Source organism: Sordaria macrospora, chromosome 4, assembly GCF_033870435.1.
Source record: "Sordaria macrospora chromosome 4, complete sequence".
Lineage (NCBI taxonomy): Eukaryota > Fungi > Ascomycota > Sordariomycetes > Sordariales > Sordariaceae > Sordaria > Sordaria macrospora.
The window spans coordinates 2,574,290-2,591,809 of NC_089374.1; the positions used below are offsets into that span (position 1 = coordinate 2,574,290).

At 52.1% G+C, this 17,520-nt stretch overlaps 5 protein-coding genes and 1 non-coding gene across 6 annotated transcripts; 4 read left to right on the forward strand and 2 right to left on the reverse strand.

Moving 5' to 3' along the window:
* Positions 1-577: 577 nt before the first annotated feature.
* On the forward strand, positions 578-2,229 carry SMAC4_05338 (uncharacterized protein; the record flags this gene model as incomplete). Its single annotated transcript, XM_066090271.1, has 2 exons — positions 578-1,099; positions 1,163-2,229. The coding sequence occupies 2 exons, from the start codon at positions 578-580 to the stop codon at positions 1,814-1,816; spliced, it is 1,176 nt and encodes a 391-aa protein (XP_065946849.1). The 3' UTR covers positions 1,817-2,229.
* Positions 2,230-4,124: 1,895 nt separating this feature from the next.
* Positions 4,125-5,885, forward strand: SMAC4_05339 (uncharacterized protein; the record flags this gene model as incomplete). Its single annotated transcript, XM_003346396.2, has 1 exon — positions 4,125-5,885. One exon carries the CDS (start codon positions 4,125-4,127, stop codon positions 5,739-5,741), a length of 1,617 nt encoding a protein of 538 aa, XP_003346444.1. The 3' UTR covers positions 5,742-5,885.
* Positions 5,886-6,723: 838 nt separating this feature from the next.
* Positions 6,724-9,180, forward strand: SMAC4_05340 (uncharacterized protein). The gene is made up of 3 exons (XM_066090272.1): positions 6,724-7,688; positions 7,749-8,729; positions 8,790-9,180. The coding sequence occupies exons 1-3, from the start codon at positions 7,490-7,492 to the stop codon at positions 8,936-8,938; spliced, it is 1,329 nt and encodes a 442-aa protein (XP_065946850.1). The 5' UTR covers positions 6,724-7,489; the 3' UTR covers positions 8,939-9,180.
* A 223-nt stretch (positions 9,181-9,403) lies between these two features.
* On the reverse strand, positions 9,404-9,499 carry SMAC4_13643. The gene is made up of 2 exons: positions 9,462-9,499; positions 9,404-9,439 (listed from the first exon to the last, which is right to left on the reverse strand). It is a non-coding gene; the product is annotated as a tRNA-Ile (tRNA).
* A 1,702-nt stretch (positions 9,500-11,201) lies between these two features.
* Positions 11,202-12,591, forward strand: SMAC4_05341 (uncharacterized protein; the record flags this gene model as incomplete). Its single annotated transcript, XM_003346398.2, has 3 exons — positions 11,202-11,754; positions 11,829-12,007; positions 12,073-12,591. The coding sequence occupies 3 exons, from the start codon at positions 11,202-11,204 to the stop codon at positions 12,589-12,591; spliced, it is 1,251 nt and encodes a 416-aa protein (XP_003346446.2).
* A 402-nt stretch (positions 12,592-12,993) lies between these two features.
* On the reverse strand, positions 12,994-16,648 carry SMAC4_05342 (uncharacterized protein; the record flags this gene model as incomplete). Its single annotated transcript, XM_003346399.2, has 2 exons — positions 12,994-14,226; positions 14,281-16,648. 2 exons carry the CDS (start codon positions 16,646-16,648, stop codon positions 13,268-13,270), a joined length of 3,327 nt encoding a protein of 1,108 aa, XP_003346447.1. The 3' UTR covers positions 12,994-13,267.
* Positions 16,649-17,520: the final 872 nt, after the last annotated feature.

The following is a 17,520-nucleotide window of genomic DNA, read 5'->3' on the forward strand; positions in this document are numbered from 1 at the left end:
TTGCTTCAGCTTCGAGCTCTTTCCTTTCCTGTACACAATCCAGTCTTGGATCCCCCGCGCTCGTCTCTTTTCAGTCACTTAATTTCAGCTCACCTTCTAGGGACTTTTCCACCTCCGATAACTTTCGTCCTTCATATCCGAGGGCGTTTCACTCGTTCACCGCGCTCGAGTCGGGTTAAGTCCCTCTGCTCAACTTCTTAACATCACTTCTGTCCTTTCACTCGATCAACAGTGTTCTTTTCATCCCGGATGCGCAAAGAACTACTCATCTACAACTGTGCACTGGAGTCAACTCCGTCAACCATAACTCATTCTCACTTTTTTTCTGACTTGCGCCCACCTTCTCTCGTCGGTTTTGTGACGAATTAAAATCCGAGAACCGTTTGAGTACACTCCTTTGCTTGGACATCAAGACACGCAGAAAGGAGAGACGCGATTCACCCGGTTTATCTGACATCACAACTCTCTCTCTGTTTCAGTCGACGCGCGCTTCGGAACTCGGAAACCCATCTAGATCACTTTCCCTTCAACAATAAACCACGAGCCCTGCGTTTCATGAGCTTGTCTCAACTCCGCCATGATGCTATTGGCTATGACTGGCAACGCGCATAAGCACGAGAATGCTGGCTCTGGCCACTTTACCAAGCGCCCCTTCTCACTTTTCCACTCTCTTTGCCTTCTGCTCATTGCCTTGGCCTTTTCAGGACAAGTCCTTGCCGACTGCGAATGTGGCTATCAAAGTGATAGCCCCGACGGCGAATATCAGGATGTCTTTACCGATCTCATTGAGACGAACTTTGCGCGCATGCCGGATATCTCCAGCAACACTGACTGGCAGCGCCAGGAGTTCAACGTAACCAAGGCTAAGGCTCGCGGAGAATATGGAGAGATGTTTTACGTCAAGGATGACGTCGAATATGTGGACAAGAATGGCAACAGGGCCTCGGACGGCTTGCAGCTCATTGTCAGACAGGACCCGATCGACGGCATGGTTCCCGTAGCGGAGGTCGATACTGCCAGGCTGGATCTTTCTTATGGCACTTTCCGGGCTTCTATGAAGTTGACGGATATTCCTGGTACATGTGCCGCATTCTTTTGGGTTAGTATCTGTTCCCATGTGCGATTCTTTTCCAGGCTCACGCTGACATATCTTCATTTGCAGTACTTCAATGACACTCAGGAGATTGACATGGAGTTTTTGTCCAAGGATTTCGACCATAGTAAGAACACCTACCCAGTTAACCTCGTCCTGCAATCCCGAGCCGCCGCGGCGCATGGCTACGACGCGTCACAAACCGACAATTTCATCAAGGCAAACCTGCCCTTCGACCCCACGGCTGATTTCCACGAATACCGCATTGATTATAACCCCAGCGAGATTCTCTTCTACGCCGACAGAGAGCTGCTCGGAAAGATGAATGGCTCCAACGCTCCGAGCCCTAATTCACATGGGCACCTGATCCTGTCGCATTGGAGCAACGGAAACCCCAAGTGGTCTGGTGGGCCCCCGAAGGAGGACGCCGCTCTGGTCATCCGCTATGTAAAGGCTTACTTTAACTCTACAGAGCCCAAGAGAACGCAGGACTGGAGCGGTCGGTGCAAGAATGCGAAGGCGGAGACCTCTGTTTGCAAGATTCCCGTTGTGACTAGGGAGAACCAGACTGCGAAGGACTATTTCTTTAGTGATTATGCGGACAAGGCAAAGAACCAGACGGTGTATGAGCCTACTAGTGGTGCGAGAACCTTTGAAGCGGCAGTGAGTTGGACTGTGATTCTTGTTTTCCTGATGGTTGGTTATTCAGGGGGCTTCTTTTGAGAACCGGTTTACTTGTTCGGTCCTGTGGCAAGGAGAAAGTACGACAGTATTAGTACTTGATTGTCCATATGCGTGTGCAATTTCGTTCGACTTGCTCGTTCATCACTGCCAAAGCTTTGGAGGCTGGCCATCTGATATTTTACCATAGTCCGGAGAACCGGCATATCTGGGGGCACGATTTGAGGTATTGGCCCCTATTGAGATCAAAGAAAGGGATCTTCAACATCGAGAATGATGTTGTTCAAAGGAGGTGTCTTGTTCGCAAGGAGGCGTCACTTCCGCATCACCTCCAATCATTCCAAACATCAAGCGCTCATGAGGGGCTCATAGTATCAAAGCCACGTGTGGATGGATAGACACCTCACCTTCCTCATTCCACAACGAGAAGGGTAAGGACGGTTCTCTACTCCAACTGTTCGTATATATATACAGTGGTAATATTCAAAGGGTAGCGTGATAGCAGAATACCACCCTCCTAACTGTCCCCAATGAGACCTGCATATTGCAAGAACCGGTCATCTTACCCCAGACTTCTGTGCAGTAGTGCAAGTGATGTGTGGGTGTGCATCTGGCGCTTACTTTCGGAGCTTTTCTCCATAGCGTCGTCCTACAGTACCGAGTGTCAGACTTTTACCCCGGATTTTGCCGCTCTTGGCTTTGCTAGCTGCGCTGTTTGAAAGCGCCGCATTTAACGTCTTTTCTTTCACATGCCGTTTGTCGACAAGTGCTGTTCAGAGAAGACAAAGATTACATCCACCTCTCTCCTATCGTGAAGGTTGTAAGTAGTGTAGCAATAGCTACCCCAACTGCCGTCTTGGGACCTGTAAGTATGCACACATTTTGATGTCAAAGGTGAGTACCTTAGGGAGGGGCTCAGGAAGAATGTTCGTTACCAATGACAGAAAAGAGCGATGTGGTTGAGGGTTCAAGGTGTTTGCTCTTCGGCCCTTTCTGCACTACGTCGCTCCTTCCCTCCTTCACTTCACAACCACCAAAAGTCTTTGACCATGGAAGGTCAGATGTTCCCTATGCCTGCTGGTTTTGCTCTTGTTAGGTAACAATATCACTCACGCCTTTCTAGCAAAGGAAGCTACGAAGCATCACCGCGATACCATATCTGCCCCTACCACCAACTTCTTCCATGGGCAACTTGGGAGGCTCCAGTCGTTGCATCTCCATATACGCCAGTCCAATCCAATACGATGCGGTCAAGCCTTGGCAAGATCTGTTAGATGGAAAGCATGAAACGGGGTATCTATAACAACTATCTTATCCCAACCGGCCCCTCAAATCCAATGGCCAAGTCGCATAACAACTCATGACGCTACTCCATTTTATCCGTTGCAAACTTGCAATGCAACAATGGCATTGGTGCATGACCCCCTTTTGATCCTTTGATCGGCAGTTTCAGTAAGAAACCCCTGTGACGGCAGAGAGAGTCCAAGAGCCTGACAACGTGTGTGCCTGGATGGATGGATGACCTGCATGCAGACCAGACATGACATGCCTGCTGGATCTGAGAGGCTTCGATCATCAATGTCAACGTCAACGGGGGAAACACAACTGGGTCACCAGTCTTCGGGAATCCTTCTATATAGGGAAAGCGGCCGGAGAAGGTTGGTGCCTTGCTTCCCAACCTGCGGAGCAACCATCCGAACTAAAGCAGGACAGAGAGCTTGCCAAGGCAGGGTCTTATATTCTTTCGGACTTCGAGAAGGACTGGAAGGATGGGATCTGAGAGGCTACCAAGCTTGGTTCAGGTTGTCCTAAAGTCTAGGGGTCCCAATATCAGTGATGTGATGTGAAATGGCGATGACCTTGTGGGCGTGTCACAGGTCAGTAGTGGCAGGTGTTCAAGTTTCTTCTCTTCTTGTTGCCTCATGTTAACCCTCCTTTCCTTATCCCATACGTGTAGGTCAGTAAGATGGTGGTTTCCGGTACCGTGGGTCTGCGTTTTGCTTTGCTTGCTGTCTCTGAAGCATGAGACAAGAACTGGATATAAAGTGGAGTGGGCTCTCGTTCATCTATCTGGACACCCTGATTTCCACAGTCAGTTGGAAAAAAAAACAAGATTTCTTTCTGCAGAAGGGGGTGACATTTTCCACAGAAAAAGATATTAAGAGACATACCCTACCTACCTACCTTACCGTCGTCTCATTTGCTTCTCTTTCTTACCTTATTTTTCTCAGACAAGCAGTCCGGCACCCTCCTAGGAGTCCTTACCTACCTACATACCATTTCTCTTCATCCAAACAACAGCGTCAAAGCGGACCTCCAGGAAACAACAGCCCATCAACACGACGGCAAAATGGCGACCCTCACGGTCTCACCGTCTCAGGCTCAGCAATTCAGCTTCCTCCCATCCCCTCTCACCAGCAACCCACCCACCACCACAACCGCAACCGCAACCGCAGCCAACACCGCCTCAGACGCACCACCCATAACCACCCAAACAACCCCACAAACCCTCACCATCTCCCTCCAAAACAACACCCCCTCCACCGCCGTATACGCCTACATAACCGGCCAAACCCTTTCCGGCACCCTCTACGTCCTCTCTTCAACCGGCACCACCCCCTTTTTCCCGCCTAACCCCATAACCCAAACACTCACCCCCATCCCCTCCTCCTCAATCTCCATTGCCCTCGGCCCCCCGGGTTTATCTCGGGCGGTAACCATCCCCCGTCTTGCTGGCGCACGGATCTGGTTCTCCGTCGGTTCCCAACTCCAATTCTTCCTTAACCCAATTTCCGGAGCGCCGCAAGATGGACAAGGACGGGGTGTGGCATTGGTGGAACCCAGCGTGATGAACGAAAGTGATACAAACTACGACAAGGAGTGGGGCTTCGCCGAGTTCACGTTTAACGAGTATCAGCTGTTTGGGAATGTATCGATGGTGGATTTTGTAGGGAGGTGTCCTGTTTCTTTGGGAGTCATCAGGGATCTCCCTACAGATGCAAAAGAGAGGCAGCAGGAGGTGGAGGGGATGGGGTATGGCAGTGGTTTGGATCGGGTTGTTGAGTCCCTAAGGCAGGTGGGAGGGAATTGGGAGAAATTGGTGATTAGACGAAAACAAGATGGGCTGGTGACGAGGGTGTTGAGTCCCAACTCGGCGGTCGTCATGGGGGCGCAGAGGGGCGAGAGATTGTTCCAAGGGTACTATGATGGGTATGTGAGGGATGTGTGGGAAAAGTATCGACGGGAAGATCTGGTGGTGGATACGCAGAATAAATGGGGGGTGGTTAGGGGGAGGGTTGATTCGGGGACGAATCTTTTGACGTTTCCGATCCCGGGTTCCGGTACCGGTGGGAAGATTACCTTTGGACAGCCATCCGCAGCAGATATCTTCTCTTGCTCCACGGGACCGTTCGCGTTTCCGCCGTTGCCGCCAAACCCGACCGAAACCGATTTCGATGTCCAGGCGTTCCGAGGAAATGTTGGGGCCCGTCTGGCGGCGGCGTTCAACAGGAGTACGTTGCTGATCAACCCGAACCAGCCGGCTGGCGAACAGATTGGTACGTTTTACAAGAGCAATTCGGTGACGAACCACTATAGCAGGGTGGTGCATGAGAATAGCCCGGGAGGAAGGGGGTATGCGTTTCCGTATGATGATGTGTCGAGAACCGAGGAGGAAAATGTCGCTGGGACGGTGGCGGCGGGCAATCCCAAGGTTTTTGTTGTGGCAGTGGGTGGTGGAAAGGTGAACTTTGCGGCTTTGGGAACGGCGGTGGTCGAGAGTGAGGTCCAGACTGCTGCCGATGGTGCGGAGAAGGTGGAGAAGAGGGTGGTTACTGGTGGTGAGAATTCGGGGAAGCCGGCAGGAAAGGTGGTGAAGAGTGAGAACAGAGGAATGAGAACTGGAAGAGGAAGAGTAAAGAGGATCAGAGGGTTGTTGAGGAGGGCTGTGGGTTGGGTGAAGGGATGAAGGGTGACTTTTGCTGCTGTATCTTCTCGGTTCTCTGACGCCGATCTTGCCAATTTTCTTGTTATTTCCTCGTTTCACGCTGTAACATTGTTCTGACTTTGCTCTGTACATACACATATCCAAGCAATACTTATCATGTCGTCGTTCACCAGACAGACTGTCGAAATAAGGTTATTTGCGTGATAGTGGGGCAGTATCAGAGAGCTGACACTGTGGACGGCGCCGGTACCGTACAAAATCCGAAGGCACAAAAAGGGGTAAGTAAACAGAGCCATCAATGGCAAGAGGCCGACGGCTGTCCTTTATCTCCACGGCTTGAACAGAAGATATCGGTCTCGAATCGCAACGTTGATCGCAACATACTTCTTCTCGATATAATAATTGTTTCAACAACTGGATGGGATCCTTTTGTCCTGGAACCCTTGTGCAACGTTTGACATTTGTCGTGTTTGAAGCAAGCATTGGCTGTGCAAGCAGAGCTCTGTCAGTGGAGGCCCGGCCCGGCCTTACAGGTGGATTCCGCTGGTTACAGCGGGTGTGGGGAGCGCGGGATTAGCGCCCGAAATGGAGTGCAACACTGGACTGTAGACACGGTGGAAGTTCAGTGGCTGCCCGGTGTGGGCCTTTTTGTTAGGTTGTTGACGTGAGGCTGCTCAGAAAACCAAATGAGAAAGACGAATGCAAGCCACACGGGATGTCTGCAAGGACTGAAGCCAAGGATAACCAAGGAATCTTGAAGGAAGATTGAAGGAGCGGCTGTGAGAGGTTGAAGAAAGAAAAGGACAAGAGGGACCCACGCATAACTTGAACCGCGCCTGCTGAAAGTGCCCCGCACTTGTCTGCGTATTGGCGGCTTACACCGCGCACAGCAGCACGTGGAGGGAAGCTCCAGTGACGTAATTGTACGTTTGGCAGCTCGTTGAAGAAGGTGGGCTGGACCTGTCGTCATCAGCTCTTTCTCCACAACCTTTTTTTGTTTGAACCGCCGCTCATTCTTTCTGACTGACAAAATTTGCTTGTGCATTGAAACAGCAGTCAATAATGGCCGGGTATGTCATGCTCGATGGCGTATTATACGAAAAGGGACAACGCTTGTGAACCGACACCAGAAAACGAAGCAGTGACAACAACGGAGAGCTGGAGATGGATTGGAGAAAGGGGAACTTGGATGTACCAAGTGTACCACCACGACCGATCTCTAAGCTGGTACTTTGCAAACCTGAACCGAACATCATCAAGGAAGGGACCCTGAGATGTACGAGATGCGTACAACAGAGCTGTTCTTCAAAGTCTCGGCGGGGACGATCACTGGGCACAATTTCCCCGAACAAGAGGGTGTGGAGATTCCGTCCGTTCGAGCCTGTGGTTGGGATGAGACAAGCTCAGATGAGGGAAGGCACGTTTGTTTGGTCAAAGTTACCCACCCGCCTTGTATCCCCCGGTGCCCCCTTCTGCCCCTCCTTCCCAGAACCCAAATCAAGTCTGCAACAAAGACGTCAGCGACCTCGTGAAAGCAATGAGGTAAGAGGCCAGTCTGTAAAACTTCCACAGCCCAGCGGGAAAAGGTCGTGTACCCCCCACCCGCAAAAAGAATAAAACGGCCGTTACTTTCTTTCTCTTCTTCCACGTCTATCCTGTTCACGATTACTGAAGATCTTCACACTCGACACTAATCCTTGAGATACCCATCTGTTTATATTCACCAACAACAACACCATCCTAATACTTGCTACTTGCCTTAGCCCATCATGGAGACCATCAGCAAGGTTGCCAGCGCTGCTGCCGAAACTGCCACCAACGTCGCCGTTGAAGCTTCGAATCTCGCCGCTCAGGCCTCTAAGGCAGCCGTGAACGCCGTTTATGGAACTAACCAGTCCCACGAGGAGCCTATCTCGGGCAAGACGGGCGATGTCTCCAAGGGAGAGCCCTACGACGCCGGTAACATGGGTGAGTGCTTGTCGTTTTCCTTCCACCTGACCTAACTAACACCATGACTCCTTACTGTAGAACCCAGCGAAAGTACCGGAGTCGCCGTAGGCGAGAAGATGGTCACTGATCGCACCGTCAGGCCTACCTCGCCCAAGCTCACCCAGGCAGCTGCCGGACCTGTGAAGGCCGACGGAAGTGAGCCCAAGCCATCAAACCAGGTTAAGGTGCCAGAGGCCGAGAAGGACCACAGCCCACCAACCGTCAACTCCAGGATTGACAACCACTACAACATCCCCGAGCACTCGTCTGTCAACCCCCAGACCAACGCCTACCAGGGCCCTGATAGTGTTGCCCCCAAGATGGACGCTCATTACAATGTCGCCGTGCCCAAGACCACCGATATCAAGGCTCTTGACGACCGTCACGATTCGTCCCACACTTCCTCCTTCGGGACTGCCGATATCAAGCCCAAGGAAACCCACACTTCATCCTCCGGGACTGCTGATATCAAGCCTGTCGAAACCCAGACTTCGTTCCCCACGACTACCACCCACACGACTAACGCCGAGGCTCTGAACGATACCTTTTCGTCCCACAGGAACATTCCTACCGAGCAGTCCACTACCTTCCAGGACCAGAGCTCTTCCAAGCACAATGTGCCCAAGGTCAGCCCTGCCGCTACCCAGGACTCTTCTCGTCAGACTGGCGACAGCACTCAGGCCCAGAACGACATTCGTTCCCCGAATGACCCTTCTACGCACCCCACTCACGTCAACGCGAGGGAGAACGTCGATGACCGTGATGGTGGTTTGGATGCCAGCAAGAACCCCAACAAGGACCTTGGCTCTGGCCCCAAGCCTCTAGTCGAAGTTGCCAAGCAGCACGGCGGAGATGCTGGTAAGGCGGAGAACGTAGGTGTCAAGGAGCCCCAGAACGGCGCCCCCAAGGAGGAGCAGGCCAGCAATCCCGAGTCCCACCACATTCACCATGCTACTGGCTTTGTGGCTGATGGCGGCGACTTTGACGCGGCGGCTCCCGGAGCTGGTATCGAGGCTGATCGTAAGTTCTTATTCTGAATTCACCATGTTACAAGCGAGTTACTAACAGTGTTATCATTAGGTCTTCTCGAGTCTAAGGGAATCCACAGGGATAACGCTAATGGCCCCCTCACTGGTAACACCGATGCGCTCGACCACCACGACGGCCATGGACACAAGGAGAAGACCAGCTTGAAGCAGAAGATCAAGGACAAGTTGCACAAGCACTAAAATGATTGAGGCATTGCTTACTTTGTTCTTCTTTCCTTGGCTGTGTACGATATCCTTTTCCTTTGTCTCTAATGATATGAAGTAATGACGGCAAAGGTGTTTTTGGGGGCTTTTGGTAGAACAGTCCTTGATGGACATATGGGTTGCTTGGTTAGCCCATGTAATGTCGGTACTTCGATTATACCATGACCATAGCAATTGAAGACCTTCTCTTTACTCATAATGAATCCAAGTGATATTCCCACTTAAAATGGTGATTAAACAACACTGCAAACCAGAAGACCGGGTGCCCAACCACTCGCTCATCACAACCCTCTTCTACGCTGACAACTTGCCTCAACCTTCTCCCCCGTGTACAAAGGTGAAAACAACAGACGCAATGAAAAGAAAAATGTCAAAAATAAAACGAGAACAGATGGGCATAGCAGGATGAAATCGCAAAAGAAAGGAAAAACAAAAGAAGAGTGCCCAATAACAGGATTGAACTGTTGACCTTCGCATGGACTTGATATCTCGGAGAAGATATTAGTACGACGCTCTAACCAGCTGAGCTAATCGGGCTTTGTTGAAGAAGTGGGCATGTGGGCGGCATTATATTATCCCAATACTGAACTGTAGGGTAAAAGGGACCAGGCTCGTGGCGCACCTTCCGTTGTGGTTGCCGGTGGGTTAGGTACGCTGAAGCAGAAGATGTCAGTCACTTTACGTTTATCGTACCGTAGTTTGACCACAATCGAGCTTTCTTTCTGCCGAAAACCTTAGAGGGTAAAAAGGCTACCGCAGACTATGCAAGAGCTGATTGAAGGTGTAAAGCGCAATGGAAGGGCTCCAAATCGGGGAGTGTCGAAGTTCGGTTTTGGTGGTTTGGTGGTGCTGGTTATTTTACACGTAATTACCTAATACTCATGCACTTCCGCAGTATAATCGAAACATCCCCGTGCCGTAACATAACCGCTAGCATCACTCAACACCACCTCCATGCAGGCTTCATCCACAGACATCATCTCGACAAGAACCACCAAGATGCGGCTTCAGGTAACCCCCAGGAATCGTCTCTCAAAGCTTCCAAAGATGACAGTTAACCTCTTCGATCAACAGCCAGATGCCAATCCCTACTTCTGTACAAACTGTCTGTCTCCACTCACTTGCCTCAACCGGCGATGCGATAGTGGGTCTACGAGCTCCCTTCGGGACTACCAAGGTAACCTTCAAAGCTGGGCGAGCGAACATCACCAACTCGAGCTGGTACCGGTCTCGTGGGTCTTAGTGCTCCACTATAATGCTTATGGAAAGTAACCAACGGTCGCGGCTAGGTTTGTGGGATCAATGAGAACTTGGGAAGATCCCCGTCGGTGGTGATGTTTTCAGTTTCAGTATCAGCACGTTTCTGTTCATCAGGCCAGATTCTCTACTGTCGACTTGCCCCGTTGGTTCTTTAGCATTGCAATAGTCTTCATCTTTTTGTCAACTACTTTTGTTGACGGTCATGCGACGCCTCAATTGGTTGGTGAAGTGGGAAGGGCAGATCGAGACGCTCTGATTCTTCTGAAACTGCTTTCGGCGCGGCGAGCTCACTTTGTTGGGCCGGTTCTTTGAACAGAACTTCATCGGGCCCGGGAATCTTGCTCAACTGCTCCCTCTGGTCAATCTTCGCAGTTCATACCCGTCCGACCTTCGAAAACGGACTTGCTACGCCATGGAAAGTCTTTGTCGCCGTTCTTTGCGGCGGTTGTTGGTGCGACTCATATCGGATAACGAGGCCTTCCAACTCACGCGTCGTCATCATTTTCATGTTCCTTTGCCATGAGGGCGATGTTGGCTCCGCTACCCATACACAGATTCCCTCGGGGTTGTTCTTTCCTTTAAAGCCAGGCAGATGGTGACGATGCCACAACCAACTTGCGCGCATACCGAGTCCACATCGGTGTCAGTTGGTCATGAGAAGGTCATTACGCCTTTGGTTTCTTTGAACTCGACTGCTCGTTTGCAGCAATCCGGACGGTCGTTGGTATGAAGACAGCTTCAGAAGGAAGGATGAAGGAGCTGAGATGATCAAGTATAAATGACTGTTATTCCGCCTGGTTGCGGAAGAATATCTCACCATCTTCTCACATTTATCAAGCACCTTCATCAGCATCGACAGCAACATCAGCATCAAGACAAGCCACGAAAAGACTACATGCTAGCTTTACTGCTCGTAGTCCCCCTCTTCACTTCTTGTTAGCCAAACACCTTTCCCTGTTATCGATTCAACGGCACGACAATGTCAGCACACGGGAGATCAGACTCAGTTTCCCAGGCATCTAATGCATCGGGTGAACGTCCTTCGAGTAATCAAAGCAATATTCCGTCAGAACATGGTTTTGAAACATCTACAGCGCACGCGGGTCCTTTAGATAATCAACCTCATCTCGCCGCCGGAGCAGGTGTAAACCACGCAAGGAACGTGAGCAACACACCAACCATAGTCATACCGCCCAAGAGACCGAGACATCAATATCATGTCTCCATCTCCTCGACAATATCCGAAGAGAATCCTTGTGACATATCTAATGATTGCTTCCGCAAAACAAGGCCTCTTCTGAAAAAGACAAATAAATTGCTCATGCGGTACCGGGAGTACATCCCCAACGACGAGGCTTCCGGCGCGCTTCGTGATCGGTACCAGCAACTGGCAGAGTTGATTAAGACGAGGGAGAAGGAATATACTGAAATGACAGAGGATAGGAACTCTTGGCTGGCCTCCGGAATCGCCCCTTCGATTTGCTGGTCCTTGGGAAGGTTCACCCTTGTCATTCCCAGCTTGACAAAAATGAGTCCTCCTCTTTGGGAAATTTACATGTAGGTGCGCCTCGTTCTGAATTAAAGTTGCTAACTATGGCTTAACCAGTGTTCAATGAGTTTTACTCATTCATCGATACCAACGGTGGGAGAGAGGGAGGGTTGACAAATCCCAACAGAATCGAGTCCGACTCTGAGTCGGACAGCGAGGCCGAAAACATCCGCATCCGCAGGACTGACAATACCAAGGCGACTAACAAGGCCATCCAAGTCGTTAAGAGGAACATGGTAAGTAGAGACACAGCAGTGGCGTCCAGTTATACATAAGATGCTGACCTTGCCTGCGTCCCAAGAAAAATATTGAGAAGCGCATGAAGAAATTCGTTGAAGACATTACGAAGATCGCAAAGGGCTTCAGCGACATGAGGACCGCAGTCGGGGATCTCCCTCGCCCTGCAGAGGCCAGACTAGATCGTTCTAACCCAGATAACATCTTTGCCCCGAAAGATGCTAGCTACAGACGCGATGGACAATACTCTCCGGACGCCACCCCTCCCCCTAAGAGCCGGTCCACCAGCCCAGGAAGTTACACGGCTCCCAACCCGGAAGCCAAGACACTGGAACGACTCCTCAGTCTTCAGTGTTTCCTCCGGAGCGAGTTTTCTCTCCAACAACTTGCTCTCAAGGGCAAATACCATTTCCTTTTGTTCAGGAAGGGATCAGATCACACTCAGTTTTGGTTTCTGGCTTTTGCTCTTTTAGTTTCAGGCTTATTGGCTTTTGTTCTGTCCTTTTCTCGGTCCTTCTATTTGGCGATGCATTCAGGAAATGCATCAGGGAAAGTGCGACTTGCTTGGTTTGGGTTTTCATAGGTTGGATATTGGATTAAGGGGTATCACGCGATTTTTTACGGGCTGGAATAGCTGGAAGTGCTGAAAGAAGTTTGGGGAAACAAGATGGAAACGAGAAAAAGAGGCTTGCGGGACAAGTCTTGCAGAAAATCAGGGGATTTTTTTTTTTTTTTTTTTCGAGAATCAGTTTGTCTACTTGGTTTCTTCTCGGTGAGGAGAAGGGACTGATGAATAATAAACTTGATTTTCACCCCCCAGAAACCGACCTCATGTTGATGATATACTTTCCTGAAGCTTGAATGCTTGAGTTGTAATTCTAACTCATGTGGTGAATGAGTCCCCGGGAAGTACACAAGTACTCATCAATGGGGCGGACTGTGGACGAGAGTTCGAGTAAGCCTTTTGACAGCAGTGAGTTAACATCGAATCGGGACGTCTGCGATTTGATTGATACCACGTTTTTGTACGTTACTATGTACAGTTGACACTTTTCTGTCTTTCCGTTCACTGTATACGCTTGAAACCTTTTAACCCTCATCCAACCCCAACCATTAATTACAGTTAATCCTTTTTGTGTCGAAACCAGACCAAACCCAACCACCCAACCAATTAACCATTCTATATATGCCAAAAAAATACTCATACAACATCAACATCCAAAGCATTCACTTCATTCTCACCCTTTCTTTACAGCCTCTCAATCAGCCCACCCAAAAACCTCCGCCACACTCATCGTATTCACCCTTACCCCGGTCAACCCAACCAACACACCCACCAAGTCCACCACCAGCAACGTAACCGCGGCCGTCATGAACCGCGGACTAAACACCCGATAAAGCATCAAATGTCTCCTCAGATGGCCAGCCCACATCATACTCGCCAACGCCTCGGTAGCATAAAACGCCACGAACACCGCCAACGCCCTGGAAACACTTCCCAAGATTCCGCGTCTCTTGGGTCCGCTCTTCCAGAGGACGAGCATCGGCACGAGGATCGTAGCAAGGATCTGGCCCGCAAAAGTGTTGAGGACGACCAAAATGGGAGACCAGGGGTATTTGATGCTGTAGAGAGGAATGAAAGCCGAGTCCCATTGGATGGAAGACAGAACGGCCTGGTGGCCGGTCTTGAAAAAGGCATTTTGGCCGAGGAGAGCCAACATGACGGGGCCGATGGGGTTGCTGCCGATGGGCAAGTTCAACAGGTCGAGGATCTCAAGGAGGGAAAGGGATTGCCAGAGGGTTAGGGCGAGAGCGCCGGCGCCCATGGGTTTGGTGAGCAGGAAGAGGGCGACGAAGAAGTTGAGCGGGAGCAAGAGGTAGCGAGCGCCGTGCGCGTTGCCGTAGCCTAGGACGGTCACCTGGGCGGTTTGCGCGCCGGGGATGGCGGCAAGATGGTTCGAGGCGGCATCCGCTGGGGAGCGGCGAAGCGCGGTGGTGACGATGGAGATGCAGGGAGGGGCCCAGACGAAGGCCGTGGAACCGGCGACGAGGGCCAGGCCGAGGATCATTTGCGCGGTGTAAACGGAGAGGGTCTTGAGGGCCTTATCTGGGAGAGGGGGAAGGGAGGCGAGGGTCTCGGAGGCCGAGGCAGGGAGGTAGGAGGAGAGAGATGAGAGCCAGTTGCCGTTGTCGGCGGCGTCGAGGACCCAGTAGATGGCTGAGAAGAAGAGGCCGGCACGAAAGATGTAGCCGATCCAGGTTGGGGCGAGACCCTCGTAGGACCTGGAAGGCGCAAGGTAGGCCTTGATGATGGAAGGGAGAATCATGACGGCGATGAAGGGAATGGCCAGTTGCCAGGGGGCCGAGGTCGAGGAGGTGGCGCTGGCGTAGTAGGTCGACGTGCAGTACGGCATCTGTTCCTCACGACAGAGCTTGGAGAAGGAGGCAAGACGGCCGAGCAGGACGAAGAGGATGGAATGGTAGATGGCCATGTAGCGGTCCGGAAGCGATTCCATGCGGAAAGCAGAGAGGGCCGTAACGATACCAAAGGTGGTCATCAAAAAGACCTGGATTGAATCCTCCCAGATGGTGTACGAGTTGGAGGCGAAGCCGATAGACTGGCTAACGGTAAAGACCACGGCCATCCAGCCCCAAAGAGTGTTGGGGAGGACGTTAAAGTAGGCTCCCTCAGCGTCGTAGAGAGCGACCATGACGGTGGCAATACTGGTGAAAGCACTGAGGGCTGAGCCGCGATACCAATCGCCATTACCAGACAGGTAGGATTGCAAAAGTCCGCCGAAGAAGCCGGGAAGGGCTCCCAACATGGCGGCACGGAACAGGCGCTTCTCCAGGTTTTGGCCTTCATCAGCGGTGATACCCTGTAGCTCCAGGCTCTTCTCGGCATGATCAAGCTCGGAGTCCTCGATCACCAAGACGTCGTCGTCTTCAGTACGTTTGTTGACGTAGACGAGAAGAGCAATGACACCGGACGCCATGATGCTAATGCCGATGACCATGTTCTTAACATCGAACCTGGCCCAGAGGCTCTTGGAGTAATCCAAGGTCTCCTTCTGATACTCAGCATAGGCCGAAAACACAGGCTCCCAGCTATAACCCTTCTTGACCTTGCCCGTGGGAACGGAAGCCTCAGCCTTATCCCACAAGTCAGCAGGCGAACCAGGGGTCACAGCCTGCTCGATTCCGCGAGCAGAGAAGTACGACGTCTGGTAACGCTTGATGCCAGCGGCAGCCATGCGCTCCGCAGCAGCCAACTTATCCCAGGCATTGCCACGGGGGCCAACAAATGCCTCCTCGATCGGGTGACCCAAGTTGTTGTAAGGAATGGGGATACCCATGAGCAGCGCCAGAGTCGGGACAAGGTCGATTTGGTTGACGGGGCGAGTCTTGGCAATAGCCGGGGGAGTGACGTACTCGGGCTTGGTTCTGCCGAACACAGGCTTGGGAGAATACATCCACAGAGCAGCTTCGACCTCATCCTCGCTCTCGCCGCCGTGATCTCCCTTGCTGTCCATACCATGGTCACCCATGACGATCAACAGAGTGTCGTCGTCAATGTTGGACGCCAGATTCTTGATAAACGTGTTCATCTGCTGCAGCTTCTTGGCCGTCTCGGGGTGGTCGGGTCCGTAGCGGTGGCCGGCGTGGTCGACACCGAGAAGATGCGCAATAGCGACATCCCACTCGCCCTTGCGCTTCATCAGGGGGAAGATGTGTTCGATAACACCATTGTCAACTGTGTGCAAATCCCAAACGTTGAAGCTATCGTAGGCCCGGCTCAGGTTAGCCTGGAAGTAGCCCGGGAAGAGCGACTCCCATGTATCATCTCCAAGGTGTACGATGCGCTTGCCGGCGTCGCGGAACTGCATAAGCAGGTTATCCTCCTCGATAGCGGTACCGGCAAAGCTGCTGCCAACATCCACAAAGGTGGGCAAGGTGCCAGTAGTCAGGCCTTTGAGCCTTTGGAGTGTTGAGGTAGGGGGGTCGGCGATGAACGGTCTGAGCACGGCGTTGTTGGGCGAGGCCAGCGCGGTATCGTACATGAAGGGGAACGCATTATGGAAGGGGGCGTCGTCCTTGACGGGGACGGTAAAGTCGTAGCGTAGCGCATCGACCACGACAACCACAGCCCGCTCGAAGGTCTTGGGGTGCCAGCAACCTCCGTCCACGGTTCCCTTGCCCTTCCAGTTCGGCAGAATGTCCACGATCCCGTTGATGGTGCTAGTATTCAAAGTCGGCGGCGCATCGCACACGGACTTGTCGTCCAGCATCAGACGGGTCAGGAGGAAGCCGCTGGTGAAGTAGGCAATGCCGACGACGTGGATCAGCAGCATCCAAATCCAGAAGCCAACGGTCCACAGCCAGCGAGCCTCGAAGCTCGACTTGCGCTTGGCCTCGAGGGCGGCGCGCTGCTTGTCAGCCAGACTGACGCGGTCTTGTTGCTCCTTCTTAGCGGCTTCACCGCCTGCCGCTCTCGCTACTCCAGCTGCTGTTCGTGCCTTTGCTGCATCTTGGGCTTCCTTTGCGCGCTTCGCGGCGGCGAACTTGGCAGCGATTGCCTGGTATTCCGTCTGCGACTGCGGCGGGGGTTTCTTCGATGTCGGTTTTGTCGGCGGCGCCATCGTGGCGGTTCCGGCGAGGGAACGGAGGGAGGGAGGAGAGGAGAGGAGGAGAGCCCGAGGGGCTGCGCGCGGCGGGGGACGGAGCTAGAGATCGACTCGGAAGCCCGGGGAGGAGGAGCGCTTTGGAGACCAGCACTGAGTTGTAGTCAGTGGGATTCTTGTTAGGGTCCGTCGAAGAAAGAAATAAAGGGGTTATAATCGGAACGAGCGAGGTATGAAGTCCCGTGTCCCAGTGGTGGGAAGGGCGCAAATGGAGTGTCGGTGTCGGTGTCCCCGTCTCGGTATCTCGCTGCCGACTGTGTGTTGGGGACGGTGGGGTTGTTTGGGGAGATGTCAATGGATCAAAGAGCAAAGCGTGGAGCCGTCGATGATGAGGTGCAGGAAGCTCCAATTGCGAAAGATGTATTGCGTGGGAGTATAGGGTGTATTTTGAACAACACAAAAAGATCAACGCGTCAATCCATTTCTTAAAGTTGGAAAGTTCAATTGCACAATTCTCCCCAGCAAACTTGTTGCATTCTAGACTTCAAATGTCAGTGTCTCTTTCCTTGTATCTTGAACGTGTGCTGTGACAGCTTCCCCACACTCCACCGGCCGACGCCTCCGTACTCCGAAGGTGTCGTGAGATTGGTCCCGGGGCACATGTTAGCATCACGGCTTCAACCCTAACCCTCCAAAGCTTCCATCCCGAAATATCCCCATGCTCTTCCGAGTCAGTCTTCTGGTGATCGGCCCCTGATCGGACAGGATCCGTTGAGTTAAAAGCCAAAGGCTTCATAGAAGGAGCTGTCACTGCCTGTTTCACCTCAATCAAGGTCTGTCATTGTGCGGAGGCTGAGTAGGGTATATTTATGAAAAAGGCCGTCCGGGTC